At 45.3% G+C, this 26,567-nt stretch overlaps 1 protein-coding gene across 3 annotated transcripts in view; it reads left to right on the forward strand.

The window, feature by feature from the left end:
- The window catches only part of GABRG2 (gamma-aminobutyric acid type A receptor subunit gamma2), a 907,137-nt gene that overhangs the window by 671,701 nt on the left and 208,869 nt on the right, over positions 1–26,567 (forward strand). For all 3 annotated transcript variants that reach the window (XM_069654279.1, XM_069654278.1, XM_069654277.1), the window contains exon 5: positions 10,038–10,120. In XM_069654279.1, coding sequence (XP_069510380.1) covers positions 10,038–10,120 — 83 coding nt within the window. The remainder of the gene's footprint in view (positions 1–10,037; positions 10,121–26,567) is intronic.

A 26,567-nucleotide genomic window follows, 5' to 3' on the forward strand; every position in this document is an offset into this window, starting at 1 on the left:
TGACATCACGGGAAGCAATGGAACACAACCTTTCACCCCTTGACAAAACAGGAAGTGCCATCACATAGTTTTTTCCTAAGTACACTACAAATAATATGGTTAGGATATCACTACAATGTGATATACATTTCATACAAGAATGGATCACCATATTTATTCTTAATATCAGAGTGTATAGGCCCATATTACCACATGACTGTGAATGCAATCAGACGTCCAAATGATAATGATGTGTTATTACATAGCACTACACTTTAGAATACATTTACATGCAATGTCACCCAACCTGTGTTGGTACTCATTAATCGACCTCAGAACCATAAACGGCTGAGTTGAGGTGTTTAAAAACAGACAACATCAGTGACTCACCCCCCTGAAAAGTGCCTGAAATAAACTTTTTAATGAATCTAGAAATTATTGTATAGAATTCCAGAAAGACAAATGAGTTGTCATTCCTATTCTTAGGGTCACTTAAGTGTTACACTTTCGGTAGCCCCTCTTTTTGTAAGAGGTCTGAAAAAGAAAGCCAGCCACAACAGATACAAAAAGCCACATGGCACTGGCCACAGCCCAGGAGCTTACATTTTAACATTTTTTTAGGGGTAGCAAAGGAGACTACAAGGGGAGCAAGGGAGACTTCAGGGGTCGCAGCTGGGACCCCTGTTGACCCGACCCCCAAATGACGTCCGTGTTGTGCAATGATTCAAACTGTGCACACCAACAACGGGGGTCTTTTTCTCTTGGAGGAATTGAGTTCTCTTTCCTTCAGATGTCTGTATAGTATACATGTTCCAATAAGCACCATTTATCAGAGCTACCATTGGGCCAAATATACTCTTTCAGCTTAGTCTGAAAGTGTGTTAGCCCTTTCCGAAATTCCTGAAGGCCCCCCCTATTTTGCACTGCCGTAGTGTTCTGGCAGCATTCTATGCCTGCAGGCAAAATCACATATTTCAGCACAGCAGCTTACTTTCTATGCTGACATGGTGTTGTCACTGTTCGTTTCTCTCTCTTTCTCTCTTAAGCTTCATCTTTCGTCATACCCTTTCAGAGGCAACTCCACAGAAAATGTGAAAGGAGAGGCTAGTTTCCTGTTTGTGTATTTTCCCCCGGCATTCCGGGGCTCTTCCATTTCTGTGCTAGACAGCACCTAGCCGCCACCAGCATCACCTGTAACATGTGGTCTTGGGTGCCCTCTTGACCATCCCCAGTGTCGATTCCAAAGAGGAGGAGCCAGGGGAAAGTCGACCTCTCAACCCCATCAACCCCCATAATCCAGGATAGCACCTCTTCCCAGAACGTTTGGACCACTGGACACCCCCACCACATGTGGATGTAATCCCCCCTAACCGTCCTACACTTCCAGCAATGTGAGTCATATCCTGGTCTCATTCTGGCAATCCTCTGCGGGGGTTAGTGCCATCGGTGTAATATCTTGAGGGCCTGCTGGCGATATTGGAGCGAGGCTGTAGAGCGATTGGCCCGCCTGCACATTTCTGACCACCTCTTAGCATCAATTCCCTCCCCTAGGTCCCTTTCCAATTGTGTGCGTGCCGGTGGTGGATCCCTTGGGGCGCAGAGCAGAAAGAGTTTGTAGAGATGAGAAATCACCCCCCTAGAGCCCCGGGCAGAGAGGAGGAGTTTCTCAAAGTCCGTAAGGTCTCTCCTGAGGGTATCCCCCCAAGATGGTTCAGTGAGGACTCCCTTGAGTTGGAGGTAGCGGAAGGGGGACAGGGTACCTATTCCCAGGGCCTCCTCCAAGTCTCTTAGGGGTAGGAACGAGCCCCCCACCCAGAGATGACCAGGCCTACTGAGTCCGGCCTCGAACCATTTTTGGTATGTAGCTGGCTCTGCTATTTTGTCTATAAAGGGGGTAGGGGCCCAGATACAGCTCAGTGGAGAAGGCCAGGTTGTGAGCCAGCGGTAGTAACCTCCCTCCTTCCATAGGGACCACAGCACTTTAAGGACAGGGTGGTTCAGAACCCTTATAGGGATGTTTTTTCTGGCGATCCAAAGCCATTCCTCAACTGTAACAGGTGCAAGGACCCTGTTGTCCATGGCCACCCATTGTTTTTCCGTACCTGGGGGGAAGTGGTCAATTAAAACCCTCAACTGGGAGGCTCTATGGGACGTTTCCAGGTCAGGGTATTCCACCCCACTATCTTCATTTGGCCTCGTCAATACCTCGTAGGAGATCCTATGTTTTTTACCCAACCAGAGGAAGTTAAGAAGGACTCACTTTATTTCTGTAAAGAATGTCTTGGGGATCTGTACTGGGAGCATTTGGAAGAGAAATAAGACCTTGGGGAGGATTACCATTTTTATAAGATTGAGGCGGGCCATCCAGGAGAGTCCCGACCTTGCCCATCTTTCTATGTCCTTTCTAATTGCAGACCAAAGGGGGGGAAGTTGCCTGGAAATAAGCCCTCGGGGTCACGCGTCACCTGGACCCCAGGTATCGAAACCCATCCTCCCGTAGTCTGAAGGGGAGCCCACTCACATGAGCTACCTCTGGATCCAATAGATCTACTCCTATGAACGCTATTGATTTCTCAAGGTTGACCTTGTACCCTGATAATTCCCCGTAGCTCGACGAGCTTGTAGCATCCTAGGGACCGTCTGGGATGGCCTCGTAATGTAAAGTAGCGCATCATCCGCAAAGAGGCACATTTTGCATTGTACGTCTCCTATTTGTATCCCCCCGATGGCCTCATCGTTGCGAGATTGCCCATGGTTCCATCACCAGTACATACATTAAGGGGGATAGTGGGCATCCCTGTCGTGTACCTCGCTCGAGGGGGAATACTCTTGACTCCATCCCGTTTGCGACCACTCTAGCCGAGGGAGAGGAGTAAAGCGCCGACATCCAACGAAGCCACCTCGGGCCCATCCCCAGAGTCGAGAAGACCTCTCCCATGAAAGCCCAGCTGACCATGTTGAAAGCCTTCTCTGCGTCGAGGGCCAACAGTAGTGCGTCCTCCTCGTGGACCACCCTGGAACTGAACACGTGGAGAGTTTTCCGCATATTATCAGAGCCCTGTCTATTTAGGACGAATCCTGTCTGGTCGGGGTGTATTAAGCCGGGGAGACAGCCTTCCAATCTTGAGGCCAGGATTCTAGCGAAGATCTTGGTGTCTAGGTTTAAGAGTGAGATGGGTCTGTACGACCCGCACTCTGTCTGGTACTTGCATGGTTTAGGTATTACGGTTATTAGGGCCTGTAGGTACATCGGTGGAATCGAATCTCGGTTTCTGATCTGGTTAAACAATTTGGCCAGTGGCTTCACCAAAACAAATTGGGGCTGCTTGTAAAAGTCTGCCGTGTAGCCATCTCCCCCTGGGGCCTTTCCTGCCTTTAATCTCTTGATGGCGCCCTCCACCTCCTCCTCCGATATCTCCCCCACGAGGGCAACAAGCTCAAGGTCAGACAGCCTGGGTAAGGGGTGGTCTGCCAGGTAAGTCCGGATGTCTTCCAATGATTCACCCTCTTGTCTGGAATAGAGTTTGCTATAAGAGTCAGCAAAACACTCCGCTATTTCCTCTTGTCCTCCACAGATCTTACCCTTCCCGTCCCTGACGCGGGTGACTGCCCTCTCCACTCTATATCCTCGAGCCCTTTGCGCCAGAAGGGTTCCCACCCTATCTCCTCGCCCATAATACCGCTGCTTGGTGTACCTCATCTTCTTGATGACCTCTCCTATGAGGACTGTGTGAAGCTCTTGTCTTTTGCCCTGCATCTCCTTTAGGAGAGCCCTGCGGTCTACCCCGGGGAGGCCAGCCTTGCTCGGAGACCACCCAGTTCTGTTCGGATCTTATTCTCAATTAGGCCCCTTTCCCGCTTGCACCTCGAACCCTCCGCTATTAAGAGGCCTCTGAAAGTGGCCTTTGCCGCCTCCCATATCACGGCCATGTCAGTCTCCCCATTGTCTTTTGTCTCAAAATAGGTTTTCTTCATGAAATCCAGGAATATGGGGTCTCTAAGGAGTGTGTCATTACATCGCCATTGGGAGGATCTCGGGAAGATGTGCAGTGACCAATTGGCTGTGAGTAGTTCATGGTCTGACCATGTAATCGCTTCAACCTTTGGTTGTTCAACCTCCTCATTCTCCTCCTCAGAAACCAACAAGAGATCAATCCTAGTATAGGTGCAATGCGGGGGTGAGAAAAAGGTATATCCACCCTGGCAAGGTATGCTTTGCGCCACACGTCTACCCAGTAGTGTTCCCTCAGGAGGGTCTGCATGGCCAGGTTATCTTTGAATATTCTCCTGGGTGCTGCCCCCTTCAACGACCACCAGTCCAGACGGTGACCCATTATGAGGTTGAAGTCCCCATGCAGTATCGTGGCCTCCTCTACCCTTTTGTCCATTACGCTGAAGATCTGAGTGAGGAAACGTACCTGGCCCAAGTTGGGCACGTATAGAGTGGCCAAAGTGATGCGCTCCCCCTCGCAGGTACCCTTAACACCCAAAAATCGTCCTCCGAAGCCCCTTTTGGTTTCTACTCCCGTTAGATGGAACGCCCTGCTCAAGAGGATGCCCACCCCTTCCTTCTTGGAACTCCTGTGAGAGACCCAATAGTTACTACCAATCTCTTCCCCCTTCATTTTTAACTCCTTCCCTTGTTTGTAATGTGTTTCCTGCAGGAAAAGAACCATTAGGCGCTGCTTGCGAAACACATTACTTGTTAGGGACCTTTTGTTTTGGGAGTTACGGCCCTTAACATTCAATGTGCCTATTTTCCCTTCCATCATTATCGTTTTTGGTTTTGTGCTCTTTAAACCCCTTTGAACGTTTGCTATGCAGAACCCGTTGTGGAACAAATATCAATGGCTCGAGCTGATTTTCCCCTTTCCCCTTAGCCCTGACGAGAACTCCACCCCACAACCCCCCTACTGTCACCCTTACCCATTTTGTCGGGTGTTCGTCGTCGGCTTCCCAGGTGGAGTTGAAGCAAGCAACGAACCACCAGGGTTGCTACCTTGGTTCTGGGAAAGTGTAGGAATGACTCTTTCCATCATGCCCATGCCTACTAGGTGTTAGCCCCTCTTTGCTGGGGCTGGTGACCCAGCGATGGCGCCCCCTCCCCTCATTTCCCCCCGACCTTGGCATGTGGTCCACTCCGCCTGGCCCTCGTGGCTCATGTTGTGGCGCTGGGCCGCAAAACCCCGCCATTTCTCAAGGGCGAGTTGTCAAGTGTCACTCTGTAAAACCACAAAACAGCCTCTGGATAGGCAACATTTCAACTATGACCTAGATCATTTGAACAGATATCCGCCAACTGCAGAAAAAACATGTGGTCCCCCAACACTGTCCTCAGATTGCTGAGAACCCCACAGGATCACAAATTGAGCCTTGCTGTGATGATTAATCCTTGAATGCTGCATGTATGATCATGTGGGGCCTCCCCGTTCCGTTGGGGGGTACCTGGATTTCTGAACCCTTAACTTTTAACTTCTATTGAGAGAGATCTGGGCCCCGAGAGGCACGGTCGTGATCCCTGTCGGCTCCGTTTTGGTCTCTTGATGTTCCCGCAAGATCTCCCATGAGGTCATCTGTGGCCAACTGAATGTCCACGCCCGTAATTAGATGGTCCCTCTGACCCTGCCATTTGAAGACCAAGTAGAATGGATGTCCCCAGCAGTAGCAGATCCCTTTCTCTTGTAGCCACCTGGTAATGGATCCACATTTCTTCCTCATCTGGAGTGTGTGGGCGGAGAGATCTTGATATATTATCGCCCTGGAGTTCCCATATTGAATATCTCGTAAGGTTCTTGCCCTCTCCAACAACCTAGCCTTGTCCTTGTAATAATGGAATCTCGATAGGACTGACCGTGGGCCCCTGACCCCCCCACCCGCATGATGGACCCTGTCAAGCAGGAGCGTCTCACCAGAGTCCGACCCCAGGACGATCCTGATGATGTCTTGAACTTTGCTTTCCAATCCCATCTGGGTCTCTCCTTTCGTCTCCTCCAGGCCAAAGATCCTCAAGTTATTCCTCCTCTCACGGTTTTTCATATCATCAACCTTGAGCCGGAGAGCTTCCTCACTGTGCTGCAGCTCCTTGAATCGGGTTTCCATTTGTATTTCGAGGAAGTCCGTTGATGCCTGTTTGTGCTTAACTCCTTCCATATCTGTCCTCATACCTCTGATCTCCTCAAGGAACGTTTGGATATTACTCTGCATGGTATTCTTGTCTGGGTTCCGCGTGGCGGTGGGACCGGTCTCCATTTTGGGGTGTCTTGGGGTGAACTTATACTTGGCAAGGGTTCTCTCCAGCTCATGGGAATTCAGCCGCCTCGGGGTACAGGAACCTCCCGGGGGGCCCCTAGTGTCCTCCCAGGACCCAGAGACACTTGTGCCGTTAATTCACCCAAATCCTTGGGGTTCTCTTCAGGTGATCAAGCTGTGTGTCAGTCTGTGAGGCCTGTTCCGTGGCCCACCGCTTTAGTCTCGCCAAGGGCACACTCACTCCTGTCACAGCCCTGGGTCGATGGGGTACCTGAACGTTCTTTGATGACCCTCGCAGGGGGTCTGAAAGGGCCCCGGTCAACGATTCAAAGCTTGGCATTCGGGTTTCCCCCTCCGAGGGTAGGCTTAGCCTGCTCTGCTTCCCTATGCCCCCTTATTGTAGTGAGGGGGGGTGATGGTGCCGTGTGGTCCCCTGCGCAGCTCCTGGTGTTAGTTGTTAATTGCAGGAAGCTGCTGGCAGGTGTGTGGGCTTAAAGTAGGCCCCTGAGTAGGTAGTATCACAATTCTTCACCTGGATAGCTTCACTAAGACGGATGGGTGGGGCCGCGCCCTGTGTGTGAGGCAGGGTTTCGCCAGTAGCCTGTCTTGCAGCGGGGGCCTGGTGTGACTTTGCGGCATGAGGTGAGGAGCCTGGGACCCCAACGCTTATGGGGTAAATTCCCTCGTGTGAGCCCTGCTCTGGCCACAGAGTGGGAGGGGAAATGGGGGGGCCCAGGCGCGCTCCCGTGACGGCCCGAGCCTACCTCAGTATTGTCGTGGGCTCCCCTGCCTCATGATATTGCTTGGGGTTGTTCAGGGCGGACCCTCACTGCCGTTGTGGTGGTGTGGAATGCGGAGATGCAGGCCTCAGAGGGGGGGGCCGAGGCGCGCTCCCGCATCGGCCCGAACCAGAGTATACCGTGGTGCTGAAGGTGGTGGGGGAAAGGGGGGCACGGCCCCCTGGATGCCTCGATTGGAGCTCCGCATGATGATGCAGAGATGCGGAAAAGCGGGCCGCAGAGGAGGGGCCCGGCCCGCGTTCCAGCATCAGCCCAGGCCGGATTAAATCTGTGGTGCAGGAGGTGGTGGGGGGCGAATGGAGCACGCCCCCCCCGAGTACCTTGATTGATGCTCCTCACGTCAGACTGCCTCGAGCACCCCTACGTCCATCTCCCTCGTTCTAACGGCTGCACGCTGCTTGGCTCAAGCAGGAGAGTGGCGAAGAGAGGGCCGTGGGCAAGGATCTCCACGGGGCTAGCGGGTCCACGGAGGGGGGACTCAGCCCTGCTACGTTATGTCGGGCGTCACTCCCAATTCAAGCGAGCGCATATAGGGAATCCGGCTCCTCCTCCCTTGGCGCGGGTGGCCGCCACGCAGCCCATGGCTCGGAGCTGCTGCAGAGGCGCCTGGTGGAGGGGGAGGAGCGCAGCCCGCATGTTGCCAGCGGGGGAGCGGTGGCACCCCAGAAGACCGCTCCACCTCTCACACGTTCCTGGCCAGGTCTCCTCCGTGGATTTGATTAATAATAGGGGCTCATGGCGCTTTAGAGCATGTTTCCTGGCTTGATTCCCGGGGCCATGTGGGGAGCTTGAAGTTCAGGCAGACATCTTGCCTGTGCCCCCTGGTGGCCTCTCTTTTCTGAGTTTTACCAGAGTTACGATACATTGTACGCATGTTGTCGGGTTGCCGGTAACAGTTACGGGGACCCCAGGCAAGATCCCCGAGATGCAGATCCACTTGCGGGGGACCCCACACACTGTTTGTAGGGTGCATGTATTTGCACCCAGTGGAGCATGCAATGGTAGCTGTTCTGGCTGTTTTTGCTTTGCAGGGGCGTGTTGGGATTGTTCCGTCCGCAACTTGCGTGTACGGTTAATTTGCACAGAAAATGACACAAATAAGTGGGGTGCGCATTTTTTATTCTGTGCCCAGGCTCACCAGTGTTGTTCTCAGCGCGTGGCCCATGCATGATTAATGCACTCTTTTCCATGAATCAGCGCCTATGTGTATTGCCCTGTTGCCCTTCAGCAATATTTGCCCTTGTGTTAATTGCACTTTACAGCACAAATATTCTGTAACAAATACAGAGAAATGCTAGGCACAAGACACACAGGTCTTATAAGTAAATAGGATTTGAGGTAAACAAAAAAAATAGACCTTGAATCTTTAACATGTAATAACGAAAATAGAAAATAAATCCAGTGTTAACTGAGAAACCAATCGTGAAAAATGTTGATGTGAGGCATATCATATGTTCCAGTAGCCCGTCCTCCAGATATGTTTTTGACGTGGGAGTATTTTATGTCCTATTTGTAAAGTTGGGAATAAAATGACTTTTTAAGGGAGTAAAAATTAAAGTCCCATTACCAAATGGAGAATTGAATAAGGGAGGAAAAATATGTTTTAACTGTAAAACAGAAATGTTTTTCTAATAAATATTTCTTTGCACTAAGATCTTCATGCGCATTCTAATATAAATGTTTACCTCTTCAGATCAGGCAGCAATAATAGTGGAGTGCCTTCATGGGACTTTACGTGTAGTACTGGGTCAAACATATCATGGAGCTATGTGGATGAAGGCAGGGTGACAGGCTCTATGGGCCTCATTACGACCCAGGCGCTAATGGGTTAACGGCGCCGTAAAAGGCTGCGGCGCCGTTAACCTATTAGTGCCTAATTACGAGGTCACTTTGCGGAACCCGACCTTAACGGCTGGTTTTACCAGCCGTTAAAGTAGGGATCCGCAAAGGGACCTTGGTGCTAAGTATGGTGCCGCAATGTGCGGCACCGTACTTAGCGCCTTCCCCATTCCCATTGAGCCCTATGGGGCAAAAATGGGAATGGGGAAGGGCCCATGGTGAATGGGGAATTACCGCCCCGCCAACCTTGGAATGGGGCGGTAATTCCGCCATTCACCATGGCGGACCCCGGCATGGACCATGGTGCTAATAGCACCATGGTTTAGCGCCGGGGTCGTAATGAGGCCCTATGTGTCTGTTTCCTTTTCTGTGTACGAGTTTGCACTCTCTATTTAAATGTTTTGGGAGTATTTGCCTATTTTAAGGGAGTAAAAGTGGACGATACACCCCTTATCTGTTGGGCTGTCTCTAGCTGTAGTTTTGTTTTCCCCATTATAAGCATGGCCCTACAAGCATCAACATGCAAAGTGATGTTGATTGAAAAGTCATGGCTGGCAAGGAATGTTGTACCTGGAGTACATTCAAAGCTAAGGACTCTCGGTCTGCCTGCCCAATCATACTTTCTCCACAATCAAAACACTTTTGAACTTACTTACGATTTTGTTTCTGCAGAAAGACGGCAAGATGGATTAGTGAGACGCTTCTACTTACCGTTAGAAATATAGTACACACTTTTCTTCGCCTCTGTCCGCGAGACTCACAGAATGTCCGTTGCTGTCTCTCTGGAACATTTGCTGAACGTGTCAAGTGTTTCAGGGACACCTCGGAGGGCGGAGAGCCCTGCATGCGTCAGCAATTCAATGCTTACAAGATTGTTCTGGAGCCAAGTGTCTTTAGCCTGCACATAGCTCTCTCAAATCGTGTATGTGTTGTCTGAAAAATGAGAAACACTATGGGCCTGATTTACCAAAGCTTTTACAAAGCGTCTTTAAATTAGACTTTCCCTTTGGAAAACGGTTTTGTAAATCAGGATTTATAACTGTTAAAAATCTGCACTGCTGCTTACGAAGATGCGCCCCTGTGTTCAGTCATATCCAATTAACACCGTTTCATTGTTTCAGAATGTGAGACATTTCAACCCAAACTGTGCCTTTATATTCTCTCCTGTAGGTTGACAATAGATGCTGAATGCCAGCTAAAGCTGAACAACTTCCCAATGGACAAGCACTCCTGCCCTCTGGCATTTTCAAGCTGTAAGTAATTCAATGTGCTATGTTTCTATGACAACCGGCCCATTGAGCTGCAGCCCACTGATTGAGTTTTATAATTGTTTAAACCGATAATCAATACCTTGTATATCTTGCACACCAAGATAACACAACAAGCAACAACTCATTGACTGTGCGTGCCAATGTGCAACAGTCAAAGGTATCACCCCAACATGTTGCAGCCCATCACTGCGAAGCCCAAAAACCCGAAATTTGGGACCCCCATTTCACTGCATATATATGTAGGGGGATGGGTAAAGGCTATAAAAAATGTACGGGGAGGCTGCAGGAGGTCTCCCCCTACATATATATGCAGTGAAATTGGGTGGGGGACGTTATTTTGGACTTAAGGATTTATTTTAAAATGATCACATAGATCCCAAGCAAAAAGATATAACACCCAAGAATATGTGGTAAACATATTGAAATTGTCGAGTATCAGTTATTAAAGTTAAAGGAACAAACCATAAGTAGTTACCATCAATATCGATGGTTTAAGATTCATGGAGGCAGAACAGTGATATTACTCTTAACATGCACCGTATACACTGGAATGTGTTAACTAACATTATGATATGCGAATAATGAATCACAGGGACATGCGCAATACACTGACTCATTTCTACAGCATACCTTCCAATGGTCAGATGATTCTTGAATAAATGCAAATACATTGGACTGATGTAAAAGACAAGGAACATGGCAGCCAGTGCAGCAACATCGAACCCACATGCATCTTTTCATAGTGCAGACCTAGCTCAAGAGCGGTGGCGCACCGACCAGGGTGTGGGTAGCCAGCATTTGGGCTGGTGTCTTGGAATAGTAGTGCAGTACTGTGAGTTGTGGACTGTGCGTCAGTCTGTGTGTCCATCACGATTTGTCCTAAAGCAGATACCAGTGAAAAAGCGAGGTTTTGAGAGTGTTGCTGAATTATTTATTGAATCCCTTATTTTATTTTGAGGATATCAAAGTTTAAGCGTTTCCGACAATATTTACAAATATTTTAATGTTTTTGTACAGAAGGCCATGTTGCTATGCAACCATGCTTGCACAGACTGATGTGGAAATGTGTGGAAAGCCTCAATTTTAGTAAAAACAAGAGTTCCATTTAGTGGATTCAGAAAGATGAAGTGGAAAAAGACTTCAGATTCACTCACTCTCCGTTGGGTACAAAACTTTGTGCTATAGGTCCAACCATTGTGGGTGCTATACAACAATAGCCAACTGGTATCTACTGAGCATGGATAATTAATTTCAAAGTTTGTCAGTAAAAATATACGAATAATTCGACCCTGGAATGTATTGGAACATGTTCACACATGTATACATTCATTGTAGAGATTGTGAATTGCACTGTTCGGCAGTTCCATGCGCCAATATGTTATCCTTTGACCATCAATACAAGTAGAGACTACATATCTCTTTGCTCCCTCATAGAATCCGAAAGCACTACTTAGAAATGCTGCACCTTTACACGTGTCCAGTTCCCATAATTCAATGACCAATTTGGCAACATTCTTTAAAGACAATGGGCCTCATTCCGAGTATGGCATTAAGGGATAGCGGCCACCGGTAACGAGACCGGTGGCGGTAATCCCTTACCGCCATACTCCGAGTTCCCTCTGCGCCCTCGCCCTTAACGCCTGCTTTGAGCAGGTGTTAAAGTCGAGGGCGCAAAGGGGCCTCCAAGCCAATAACGGTGACCGTAATGAACGGTCACCGTTATTTGCATCTTCCCCATTCCCATTGAGCCCTATGGGGGCTTATTCGGGAATGGAGAAGAGCCTTGGTGAATGGGGAATTACCGCCCCGCCAACCTTGGAATGGGGCGGTGATTCCGCCATCCACCAAGGCGCTGCCGGTCCGGGTACGGCGTCAACCAAGGCGTTAATAGCGCCATTGGTTAGCGCCGTACTCGGAATGAGGCCCAGTGCATTTAGAAATCATTCAATTGAAGGTGCTTTCAACAAAAATAACATAATGCAACTCTTATTTGTGTCTGGCCTACTTGTTGAGAAATTGAACTTAAAGTGCTTGCCAAATAAAACTGACCAATGTACTTTTACAATCCTGCTCCTCAAGGGGAGGGATTAAAGGATTGTGACAAAATAATCACTGCCCTTCGGGGGTACAGGGGTGAGTGCTGACTAAACCCCCTGCTCAGCTCCACAGAACTGCAAAAAGCAGCAGTGATCCCAGCCATAAAGGTGAAACAGACACAGCCCGATAGGTATACCTCCTCTGTCTAATGTGGTCGCACAAAACAATGTCAGCCATACAACATTCGCACATGCTGTAACAACATGCTGGCACCTGACGTACAAGCACAAAAGCACTTTATAACTCAGATGATTGCTAGAGTAAACATACTTACAGATTATCATCCCATATAATGTGGCCAGCATACATGGGAGTTAACATCAACATTAAGATGTAGGACTACAGTTTTTAGGTGCCGAGATAATAATGTTCCCTAACCACATTGGCACTTTATGAAATGAACTAGCACGACTGCACTTTAAATCTTTAATGGCTACAGCCATGCTGCTTCATAAATACATATATGACACGGCTACTTTACACCTTATTCAGTTTATATATATATATTGAGATCTATTGAAATATATTGATCCATAAAGGCCCAACACCAAACCAAAATGCCAACCACCTTAGCACTTTAACTACACAAAACACAGATATTATCCAACACGAGAAATAGAAGAGGGACTAGTCTCAACGCATACCATACAGACATTACATAACAATGGTGCACTTTCACACAGTCAACTCTGACGAAGCCTTGATGGCGAAATGTGCTAGATGACTCTCTGGAGTCTTTGTGTCTGTCATCCTCACTGGTGATTCTATAATTTTTCCTGGAGTTTAAATGTGTTTATTCAATAAAGCTGCAATTAACGAAATTCCTCAATTGGAGTCACTGCCACCTCTTTTGCAACGCAGCTGGTTGACTGGGATACAGCCTGCAAATGTGGATGTGAAAGGAGGGACTACTGTCAGTGTGAAGGCGATGCAAGGAGCTGCCCCTGTCGATTTTGGCTATTTTTTACACAGCGGAACGCCTTTCAGCAGCCTTTTCGCACCGGCACCCGGAATTATTTTATAGTGAGAAGAGCATACCAAGTGACGCAGCCGTCGATATACCCGCAAAACATGGAACGAGACTAGGTGGGAGGAGCCGATATGCGAACACCGCGACTACATACCGGAGGATCCGACGCCGTCGGTAAGTAATGCATACACTTCCCTCTAACTATTGCTGTACTCGTATCTGTTCTTTAACATGGCAGAGTGTAAATACAAACCTATCGGGTGTACATGAGAGCGATGAACAGGCGTGTGTTAATGTGAGTGTGAACCTAGGCACTGAACAGACTACCGTCACTAGGATTGCTGACACCTACAATCAGCACACACCATCCACGGACAAGTACATCATGATAGTATTGTGACTAATCAACTTCTGGGAAACACCAGTGGCCCAGGGATGAATATTGGTTTCTAAACCATCAATCAACCTCACACCAGAAGGGACCCAAACAGTTTGGAGTACAGTTGAATTATAAGACCTCCTTGTCCAATTTTTGGTAACGTGGATGGAAAGGAAGGCTTATCTCTGGAAGGTTGTGGATCGTTAGTTAGTTGCAACACAGTGAAAATACAATTATTAGCAAATGATAAAAGGGACTGTCCAGTCATTGTTGCATAAAAATATCTACTTTATTATTACTAAAACAGATATTTTCAGCCCACTACAAAATGAAACCCACCCACTTAAGGAACACAGAGGACAGACAGTTTCACGAAGCAAAGGGATGCACTCTGGATACTGGCAGGAGTGTAGTTGCTAAAGTAATCAGTCTCACAGTTCAAGGTTAATTGGTTCCAGCACCAAGGGGGGCAAAGGATCGTGACTGTCTCTAGGGGCCTTCGGAGAAGGACCAGGGGGGCAGAAACACAATGTACGTGGTGCTGAAGAAGTTATTGGTGCTTGACAGTGTCAAGGCGGTTCCAGGGCACTTTTCACCCCTTGAGACAGAGTTAGTGGCAGGAGGCAGCTGCGGGTACCAGGCGGTAGCCAGTTCAGCAAGCGAGGCTGGACAGAAGTCTGCAGGCTGTCCGGTGCGGCGTATCGGGCCAAGAATAGTTGTCTCGGTACTGGTTTGCGGATCTGGAATGGTGGTTGAGGTGGTTCGGACAGCTTTTGTGACTATGGTGTAACAACAGTCAGCGGTGCAGCCAGCTGCAGTTCGAGGACTCAACTGTCTCAAAAATGTCCTTAAAGATGGACGTTGGATGATGCTTGTTTTTCTTTTTTTTTTGCATTTACATAGCGCTACGAACCCTCAAGCATCTGAGCGCTGCTTATTATTTCCCACGATGTGTGGTGCTCATTTATCGACCTCGGAAGGTTGAAAGGCTGAATTCGGCCCTGCCGGGATTCAAACCTGCATCAGCAGGCTCTTCACGGATGTAAAATCGAGCGCTCTACTCGCTGTGCTATCTGACTGGCTTGTGTGGCACTCCTCTTAGCTTCTTCGCAGGGCTTGTATAGTCCTTTCATAAGGCAGATGGCCTAAAGCTCAGGAGAGTAATTGCCTGCCTTGTCCTTTGTCCAGAGACTCTCCAGCACTTTCCACCCAGGAAGCCTGCTGGCAGAACCTAGCAGGGCATGCTGTGTGCTGGCTGGGTACCGGTTCTGGAGCTGCTGGATGGGTCCTCTGAGTCTGGTATCTCCCTCTGTTCCCTGGGAGATGTCTTGATGTTCCTGGGGCTGTTACATTCTAGCTGAATATGACAGGGGAAGATGGTGCCAGTAGGCTGTGTCTTCCCGGAGTACATGTGACTATGAGTTTTCTGCGGGAAGCTGGTGAACTGTGTGCGGAATGGACTCACACAATCCTTGGAGGTTGATCTCCCATCATTCATTTTCATTGATCAAAAATTAAAAAAAGCCCAGTTCAGTGCACTCTCTCTGTGTGGATGGTCGAATTCCTCACAAGTATGCCCCTGATACCAACAACAGGAGATAAACATTGAACAATAGCAGACAAAACCAAAGGAGAAGTTCCACAAGACGCTTACAACGTTGTTCTGCAGAGTCAATACAACCAGCAACTAACAATATTAGCTGCTGACTTAACTACCAGATTTTATGATTTGAACCTATGAAAGGAACAATCACCAGGCAACATGACAGACAAAGAGGCTTGAAGGATAATGGAAGCAACATCACTAATCTATGAACAAAAACCAATAGAAAAACATCAAAAGTACCTTGCAGATAATGCAGATGACACAAGAAATAAAACGACTTAGCAAGAAATTATGATGCTAGAAAAACTACACAGACAAGAAACATCCAAATGGTGGGAAGCGACATCCTTACAAAATTACATAGATATGCGCAGAATCCAGAGGGAACTAAGGATTTTAACTATTCCATCATATGAGTCCCTGGACCCGGAAATGTTAACAGAATGGGGAGAAACCACCTATGTCTGTTCCTTCAAATTCCTCAAAAACTGGTGAGATATGTGAAAAAGGAATGCAAAAAGATAATAAATCAGATAAAGGACATAGAAGAAACAATTTGTAAATGAGAACAAGGAAAAGAGGCACACATGCTACAAACCAAGATGGGCATTAACCTAAAAGTGTATGAGAAGGAAATCAAAGAACACAAACAGAGAATATTTTTACGAGACAAAGAAGACCATGAACTACGCAGAACTATACGTTTGCAAAAAAGTATGACCAATAAAGAAGAATGAACAAAGATGACAAACAAAACAAAGCAACACTGGTGGTGGAATCCACTTCAGAAGACCGAACTAGCTCGTCAGCAGCTACATCGGAAAGCGGCAAAGCACAAACTCCTGTACACCTACATTTTTTAGACAATATGATATTGCTGCATTTAGGAGGCAGAAATCTACAAACTCGTGGACACTTCCTAAAGAAAACAAGTGGAAAGCGAGGGCCAAACAAAGGAAAACAAGGTGAGGTAGGAGAAAAGGAAAAACAACCAAGGAGTGCAATGCCACTAGGACGACAAACACGCTATCAGAACAAGAAGGGAAACCGGAACTAATGGGAGAAGAAATGCAAATAATCAACTTATCCAAGAGAATCATGAAAGATCGAGAACAAACTGTACTGTCAAAGGGCCTAAGCTACTGCCCAAAGTTGAGGTTAAATTATGCACAAACTTGCATCGATCTATACAAATTTGTGTGGAAATTGAGATTGATCAAACATTTTCCAACCCAGAATTAAAGTACTAACAAGGACAAGGTGAAGGAAAGACTGACTTGACTCCTGATCAAAGATATCCCATTTTTAATAAACACTACAAGACTTAGCAAACATAGAGGCGGCAGGCCCTAACGTTATAGATACAGAAGAAATGTAGGACAATACTGACTTAACACCCTGTGGCATCCACACGTACCTCACTAAGGACAGTGGTTTCAAACCCAAGTCAAAATTCAATCCCATAGCTCCCAACGGTGCCAGTATAGAAATATTCAACAACCGTATGGTCGAAAATCTAAAACAGCTGGCAAGGCATGCCCCTCCACTTGTACACAACAAAAGATAAATAGAAGAATCAGAGATCCCAGACAATTTTAACAGTGATCCAAACATTAATATAAAAATATCGGGCAAGGGAGGCAACATAGTGATGATGGAAGTAGATGACTATGTACAAGAGGCCAAGCAACAGCTGCATGATACCACACATTATCTGAGATTATCAGAAGAACCCACAAAACAATGCAAAGATCAATTCGATGAAATACTGAATGGTTGGCTCAAAGCATGTCTCCTGGGTGGGAGGAGAAATAATACCTCACAGTTAGGCATCCTGTTACTCCAACCATATACTTTGTAACAAAGGTACACAAAAGACTAAAAGAAAACCCATTTAGACCTATTGTAGCATCAATAGGATCTCTCCTGGAGAAAATGTCATGTTACATTGACACATTTCCTTTTCCATTCATACAGACCATACCATCATTCGTACAAGACACAGCAGATTTCTTACGCAAAGTTGCAAATATACCCTGGGAAGAAACCTATATATTATCCACACTGGATATGGTTTCACTATACACTAGTATAGTGCACAAGATAGGAATCTAGGCAACGAAAATATATCTATCAACCAAATCCGCAAGCTATAGAGACCACTCCAAAATGCTAGTAGAGATGCTGAGGTTCTGTCTCAAACACAATGCATTTCCTTTTGATGGAAAATTCTTTCTACAAGTCTGCGGCACGGCAATGGGCACAACATTTGCTCCTATATATAAATCTAGTGATGGGAATGTGGGAACAAGAAATTCTACAAAGTGATGAATATGAGAAATACAATAACAAAATAATCTCCTGGAATCGTTATATAGACAATCTCTTGATAATTTGGAACGGGAGCACACAGGAATGGTTAGATTTTGTTTGAGCAACCAACCGAAACCAGCATAATCTACAATTCACAGAACACCACAACAAACACCAAATCATCTACCTAGATGTATCAATATATGCCGAGAACGGACAACTTAGAAGTACCATGTAAAGAAAACCCACCAGTACCAATTCAGTATTACATGCAAGCAGATGCCACCCAAAAAAACTGATAAGCAGCATACCATATGGAGAGATGATAAGGACTCGTAGAAACTGCTCAACAGAACCTGAGTTCCAAAAGCATGCACAATTGACAGCAAGGAGGTTTGAGAAGAGAAGCTATCCCAAAACAACAATAGAATGGGCTTATGATAAAGCCAAAGTGAAAAGAAGGGAAGGTCTCCTACAGAAGAAACAACGAGGGGAGGTCACCATAAACAGCATAAGATTCATCACTACATGTCACACACAAACAACAAGAATGAGAAAAATCTTCTGCACCAACTGAAATTTTTTGAAAAATGACCCAGATATTTCTCCATATGTGAAAAATAGAGCACAGATAACATTTCACAAATCAGCATCGATAGTATCCAAGATAGTGCCTTCAAAGAGACCAGACAACATCTAAGACAAATCAGTGGCTCAAGGGACCCATAGTGGGATTCTTCAAATGCATTAAATGTAAAGCATGCAGTTATGGCATGAATATCAAGCAGCATACAAACCAAAGAACAAAGGAAACAACATCAATTAAGAAACATCTAACATGTGAGAGCCAATTTGCATTATACATTATCCAATGGGGTTGCGAGAAAACATATGTAGGCAGTACCAAACATATGGCCAAAACACATATTTTACCACATAGAGGTGAGCAATAAACAGCAATTATTACATGTACACTTTGGCAAAGAATTTCCAAGAGATCTACCAAGGAGACCTGTCGACACTGCAATACTTTGTCATCAATACAATTGAGAACCACGCAGAAGGAGGGGCCGAAAAAAGGAAACTACGCCAATGAGAGTCACAGTACATTCTCAACCTAAACGCGAAAGCCCTGAATGGACACAACTTGGATGAAGAGATGTATACTTTCCTGGGGAATTAACAATTCACAATGCAGCCAACATCAGAATTGATAAGGAAAGGACGATGTCACAAGAAAGAATCGGTTTATAGTTATAATCTCGAAAGCAAAAATGTCGAAAGTCAATTTTGCGAAAAAATGTCAAAAAATAAAACATCGAAATTCTTTTTAACTGCGTTTTTTATTGGAAATGGGGGGGTTCCCCTCAAACCCCCTTTTTCTTTTTTTTGTTCTTATTTTTTTATACTCACGAAACCCCCCAAAAATATATAAATAAAAAAAAATGTTTTTTTTATTTTTCGACATTATTGTTTCGACATTATTGTCATTCGACCTTTTTTTTCGAAATTATGACCGACCACCGAAAGAATCACATTGTATTGCAGACTTCCATAATCCACAGACTATGCATGCAGTTACGGCCCCTGTTTCTGTCAATTTATTACATGAAGAAGAAATATTAACTTATTGAGAAGTATTTTCTAATTAGTTTTATACATAAGGAAAGCCAAACCACATGCAGCGGTCATTGGTCCACTAAAGTATTCTTAATGGTGTTAGGTATTACATGTCACAAGATTTTTTGAATATATCACACATTTTTAACTTAACATCACATTGCTGCTATTATTGACATTTATTTTATTTATTTTGTTCATTTGTTACACGCCCAGACTCTGGGGTATCACAGTGCGGTTACAGACAGCTTTAACATTGATTATACATGCACTAGCACCCAAGGCATTAATATAGCAACACTGCTGAGAATATGTAACAAATGCTGTCAAAGCATGCATGTACGTGACAATTTGATCATAAACCAGGACAAGAACTAAAGGATATTGATACCATGATATCGCTGGGGTAGTACTTTGGCACTTTATGCATTACACAAGCACAATAGCACTTTTGAACCATTAAGGCTGCTAGAACATAGACATGTAAACAATGCAAGTTCAAAACCATTACACGATGGACAACACATGGAGGGCATCAATGCCATGACATTGCCGCCACAGCACTATGACACCCTGTGTACCACACCAGCACAATAACACTTTAGTTTTCTGTAGGCTGTTAAAACATAGACAGTCATACAACATTAGTGCATGCTGCCACAACACGCTGGCACCTGATGTATTAAACAAGCACGACAGCACTTTATAACTCAGATGGCTGCTATAGTAAACATACTTATCCCATAATAGATGATGTGGCCAACATACATGGAAGTTAACATCAACATTAAGATGTAGGACTACAGTTTTTAGGTGCTGAGATAATGCTGCCTAAGCACATTGGCACTTTAGGAAATGAATTTGCACGACTGCACTTTAAATCTTTAATGACTGCAGTAAATTCCTCAATTGGAGTCGCTGTCACCTCTTTTACATTGAAGCTAGCTCACTGGGATACACACCTGCCAATGTGGATGTGAAAGGAGGGACTGCTGTGAGTGCGAAGGTGAATATATATATTCCGATTGGTTGTCAGCTGATAACTGTAGCAACCCAAGCAACTGAATATTGATGGTTCCATAATAACAAACTGTCCAATCAAGGTAATAGAAACATATAGACATTTAAACAAACATTAAAATGTAATCATCTATTTAAAAGCACTACTGAAACTTCACCCCTGTCAAGAAAACACAGAAAGTGAAGACTGTTCTAGCATAGCATTCTGGGTTGATGAGAAGGGGAGTTAAGGTGCTTAACTGGCACAATGTCAATATGCAAGCATTTCTAAGATGACAAAGGCAGAGAAGGGGGCTTAAAAGCCACTATGGTGAATATATGATGCTTTAGTAACGTGCATGCAATGGATAGGGTTGCAGAATAACTCTGAGTCCAAATAATCGAACCAACTCAGGAAGATGGCAAAGAGGTTTATTTTATTGACCATTATCTAAAACAGGGAGGTTACAACGGATATCAACGGGCGTTCACTCAGCTCTCGACAATGTTCTCATTAAACATAGATTTTATACTAAAAATATGTCAGAGGTGACATCATACTATGTGAACAGTAAGAAAAACCTAGAAGTGATTGTAATTGGTTCAAGGGGAACATCTACGTATACTTTCTATAGGGACTAGGATTGTGATTGGCTGCCCTACTGTCAAGTGGACAACTTATGCCTAGCTCTAAAACATGTCATCTCCAGCACCATTAAGTACATGCTTTATCATTGGTCTTCAAGCTACAAGGCCCTTCATCATAAGGCCCTCTACATTTGGTTGGCATGCTTGTGCCATGTCTCGAACATTTGGTTCACTTAGCAGCACGTAAGCTCAGACCCAGGTGCCAGGAGGTGGACTTGACCACACCTCCCCACCCAATTAGCCCAACATCACTCATCACCCATGCCTTCTGCTATGAATATTGTCTTTGAACTTGGCCTTGCAAAGAGTCCTTGTCTGTGGGAATATATGGGAGTACAGGCACTCACTATTGTTGTTCAAGGACTCCAAACTCAACTTTATTTCCATCCTTGGATCAGGTTACAGGAGACCACGATTTGGTCAATTTTGCATCATTTAAATGTCGTAAATGAATACAACTTGACGCTCTTGGTGTTCTTTCTTTGCACCTTAATAAGGGATGATTCATCCTTTGCACAATCACTGCTTTCAAGAATAGATACCTGACTTTGGTTGCTTCAGTTTTTGATACCAGGCCAGACTGCTTAGCCAGGAGCTTCCACGATCTCAGCTTATTCTTTCTGTGACACAATTCTTGGCCTTTCCTCTCCATGGGTGTGATCTTACTAAATTCATGACACTGATGTCCAGCTCGTATACAATGGCAGCAACGACTGCAACCTATTCGCTACTTATAGCCAGCTTCTATGATGACCTGGTCTACTTGCGTTTAAGCGTCAATTATTGAATGGTTGATTTTCTGCAACCCTTCCCACACATGAAATCGTCTTTACGCACATGAGTTTACTCGATTCTTAACTTCATCATCAGTTTTTGTAAGATCCATGCATTCTTTTCAGCCAATACTCTCAGGGTGTCATGCTTGTCTCGTGTGACATCACTGGCTTCTCTCTTTTGCTCCTTTTCATGTTCTTTCACAGAGTTCCTCGTCTTGGTGGTGATTGTCATCTCTTCTGGGATACATTTGATTGGGTATTCTCAATGGGTACCTTTTTTCGAATATTTACTGCAGATTTGGCACACATGGCAGGCTCAGGCCTCCAACATATAGGGTCTAGGGGGGGCAGGACTTCCTGCAGATTCATCCTGCTGCTCCTCAACACATGGTCTCAAAAGTGGATCTGTGTACAGGGACTAACCACAGTTCCTTATTTTGTTTTTACATCTTTTTGTTCATATCAATACAAAACCATAAAATAACTATAGATAGTGAACAGCACAACAAGAAAACAGACCCAGCCCAGCTATAATAAGGGATAACAGTAAAATCATAATATCCCCAATCCCTGAGAGAACAATACGCTCAAACCAGATTGAGTACTACCTACCTACATCCCCACACCCATCCACCCAGGAAAATCCAAAAGTATGATGCAGTGTGTACCACCAAATGTCTGGCCTGCAAGCTACCCTAAACACATTTCCATATCTACTAATTTCCCCCATCATATGAGGGCTCTACTCTGGCCATATCGGACCCCAGGTGAACCCGATAGTCACTCGGTCGGCTCCTGATTGGTAGTCACTGTGCGTATTGAGTTTCATGTCCCTCACAATTGTTCAAACAGTTCTGCCATTCTTGTAAGCTGTGTGCCCTCTGATTCCCCAAGCCTTTGCGATCAATGACCGCACTCCAATGGAGGCCACACCCAACAGCATTTTTTCTGGCCAGTTTCCAGTTTCAAACAATGATAATAAGCATGCCTTAGGGGAATCATGTGGTTGAAAAGAGACCATCAGCTCCATGGCTTTCATAACCTTCACCCAAACGGGCCATATATGAGTACATACTCATACTACATGTATGAAATCGACAGGGTCTTGGGGACACCTATTACACTTAGCCGATTTATCAGGATAATATTTCTGGAGTTGAACTGGAGTACACTAAACTTGATGAAGAAACTTAAAGTGGGTCAACCTATATCGATTGTTCAATGACAGTCTCCATGTTTACATACATACTAGTTTCCATTACGACTCAGATAATTCTATCCCAGTGACATCTCCCACTTTATTTTGAGTGTAATCCTCTTGTCCACTTAATGTTGTTTTATTATCTTGTACAGGGAGGACCCCAGTTTTGTATATATTTCGGGGGGGGTCAATAATGAAATGAGCTAGAGGGGATTTTCCGGGCGCATATGTGTAGCTTTGCCACATAACCCGCAGTGCCACCCTGAGTCTAAAGTAAACAGCATGATTACTGTAGTCCATTCCCCCTTTTCCTTTAGTAGGACCCGCATGATGATTTTCCAATCATGTATCATATCCCTCAGAAACTGTACACCTAGTTTCTCAAAGTGGAGCCTGAATATCTTTTCATGCATGACATCCACCCCAAGTACCTCATAATTAGAAAAGCCAGGAGCATACACATCTTCCATCCCCACCATAAGCATCACACGTTACCACGCCATGCATGTGGTGTCTACCAGTTTTATCTCATGCCTCCCAACTGCCCTTCTTTCCCCCACAACAACCCCTGAGATCATCCAGAAAGGTCACTACTGCTCTTTCCAATTTGAATACTGAAGATCTGGGGAGGGGAACCACCACCAAACTGTGTACTGTAGTTGTGCCGCCAAATAATAGATGTATTGGTCAGGCTATTCCAGGCCACCTTTCTGGAATGGTAGAGTCAGGGTGTCATACAAGGTCCTGGCCTGCCAACCAGCCCAGATTAATCTTATCATCATACTCCTTAAACTGGCCACAGGCACTAACGGTACCTTATTAAAGAAATACAGTAGTTAAGGAACTATAAACATCTTAGCAAGGGAAAATCTAGTATCCTGAGATAGTGGAAAGAAGGTCCAGGCCCATTTTGTGCTCCAGCGGTTCCAGAGCTATTACATTGCTTTCAGTATAGAGGGAGGCTGGAGCCGCCAACACCTTTATGACCAGATATCTAATGCCTTAAGGACACCATTTAGAGGTCTCTCTTACATCCTCACATTGTTCCCCCAATGTCAAAGAGATCACCTCCGATTCAGACCAGTTGATTTGTAGGCCAGAGAGTTTCACCGAAGTACCACACCTCCTGTACTAAGGGATGCAGGGTTTGTTTGGGGTCCTTGACATATCGTCCATGTCATCAGCATGGAGTGAAATGGTTGAAATGTGTGACGAGATTTGAACACCTTTATGAGCATGGTAGTTTCTTATGCAGCAGACTAAAGGCTTGACCGCTAAGACAAAAAGAATGTGATATAGGGGGCAACCCTACTTAGTATCCCTTGTTGTTGTAACATAGTCTGAAACCACATGATTGGTTATCAATCCAACCCTAGAGGGAGTATAGAGGAGCTTGACACTTTGAAGAAAAAACCTTCCTAGCTCTGATCTCTACAAGACTGTGAACAGAAAAGCCCATTCCAATGAGTAAAAAGCCTTCTCGGCGTTGAGTGCAACAATAATTGGAACCTTAATATAAAATTATGCATCAGGGAAAAGAGGCGACGTCGATTGTTTCTGGGTCGACCTACCAGGTATAAATCCAGCCTGGTCTGGGAGGACCAATGCTGGCATATGTGGCAGAAATATCCTCTAGCAAATTAGCTATTATATAAGGATATGAGCCTATAAGAGGGACACTGCCGGGGATCTTTATTAGCCTTCAATAGAATCATTACCAGGGCAGTTCTTGTAGACCCAGATAGCACACCTGATGCCGATGAAGTTTTGTACATATTATGCAGGTGTTGTATCACCAAATCTGCGTATTCCTTATACATCTTGGCCATAATGCCATCTAACCCTGGAGCCTTTCCATTGGGAAGAGATGATATCACTCATTGTATTTCTTCCTCTGACAGGGGTTCATTTAATATACAAGCCTGCTCGAGGACCAGCCACCCCAGTGTCACCTTATCAAGAAATGTCCCAATCTCTTTTCGATTAGCTTGAGTTTGGGAGGGGTAAAAGCAATTATAATAATCTCAATAGACAGAGGAATCTCCCTAAGGTCCCTAACTGGAGTCGCAGAGAAGTCTTCAACCTCATGGAAAAATTTCCAGAATTTGTTTGCATTTAACCGCCCATGCCAGAGTATGGCTGGGCCTATCACCCTCCCCATAAACAGCTGCCGCCACCAGGTCACACAGAAATGGTTCCTCTCTACTGCCCACTGACACTCATTCTCCCCTATTATCCCATTTTAGAGACATAATATCTGGATCATTTTGCTTTTCCAGACATTTCATTTCATCCTTAAGAGATGACAGAGATCTGCAAAGAGCTTTTAGAACCCGTCCTTCCGTGGAGATACAGCATCCACTTATGTAAACCTTGAATGTTTCCTATAGAATCCTCAAATCCGGGACAGACCCCACATTTTGGAGAAAAATGATTGTATGTCTTTCTCTATTTCATCTCTAAATGCTTCATCCTCTAAAGAGTGCCCTCAAAACCACCATAATATTAATCTAGGAACCTGCACTGGTCTTGAGAAGTGATCGGACAACGTCTGGGGTAGAGTCTTAGTATCATTTAGAGACCTAGCTGTATCAGCTGTTACTACAACATACTCTATTCTAGATGCGCTATTATGCACTCCAGAGTAATAATGGTTTTCTCTTGCAGTGGGTTTCCGGAAAAGGCAGGAATCTTTCAGACTGTGATTGTCTGAAATATTACCCCACTTCGTGGCAGCCTTTGGGAGTGCATGTTGGGTGGTGGATGACCTATTAAGGACAGGTGACATGGCGATATTACAATCCCCAGTCCAGACAAACCCATATGCCAGAACCTGTGAAAAAGTTGGGGAGTCAATATTCAGGCCATATATGTTTATTAGAAGAATCTGCACCCACAAGCATTCACCTGCCAGGAATACAAATCGCCCCTTGTTAGGGAGAATTCTCCAAATGTGCTAATTTCCCTTACCTTTTGAGACCCCCTTTATCTTTGTAGGATTTCTAGGATTTGATTTTTTACCTGAGAAGAGTGTGAGCCTTTTTTCCCACTCTTCCATGTATTTTGTGTGTGTTTTACTTTTGTGTTCTTTGGTAATGGAGTTTTTAAAACAACCTCCATGGCATCATCTTTTTCTGAGTGTCACACTGGCACAGGGATGGCTTTCAGACTCCCCAGGGTTTAAATACCTTTCCTGGGACTGACTACTGTCTCCCAGGGCATGTAAAGTTAAATTGACTTTACTAGTCTCTTTGAATGTACTGACCCAGCACACCCTATTTTACTATAGAGTGCTGGAGGGGTTTCTTAGCTTCCCTGAGTCAAAACACTCATGTAACATTAAAATGTTACCTTTTCCTATTTTAAATGGCAGGTGGCAGTGGTTTAGATCAACTACCACGATTTGTCACGACTGCGAACAACGGTAGCTCAAAATCAGGGGTATCAGGGGCAGCTATGGTTCCATAGTCCCCCATGAAGTTGTGACAATACCCAGTGAGGCCCAAAAAGGCTCTCACCTGGGTTTGAGTAGTGGGAGTCTCCCAGTCATGTACATCCTGTACGTTACTAGGAAGCAGTTGGATTTGACCCCTCCTATCTCATGACCAAGATACGTGACTTTGCCCTGAGCTATCTGGCAATTGGTGGCCTTGATAGTGAGGTTAGCCCTTTTCAAGGCCTGCAACTCCTTATCCAAGTGAGTCAAATGCTCCTCCCAAGTGAAACTGCAGTCAGCGAGGTTGTCTAAGTAAGCCACACAAAAGGCCTCCAGCCCACTGAGCGCATGATTGACTAAACGTTGGAAAGTTGTAGGTGCATT

Source organism: Ambystoma mexicanum, chromosome 3q (genome assembly GCF_040938575.1).
Source record: "Ambystoma mexicanum isolate Mex_15411 chromosome 3q, UKY_AmexF1_1, whole genome shotgun sequence".
Classification (NCBI taxonomy): Eukaryota; Metazoa; Chordata; class Amphibia; order Caudata; family Ambystomatidae; genus Ambystoma; species Ambystoma mexicanum.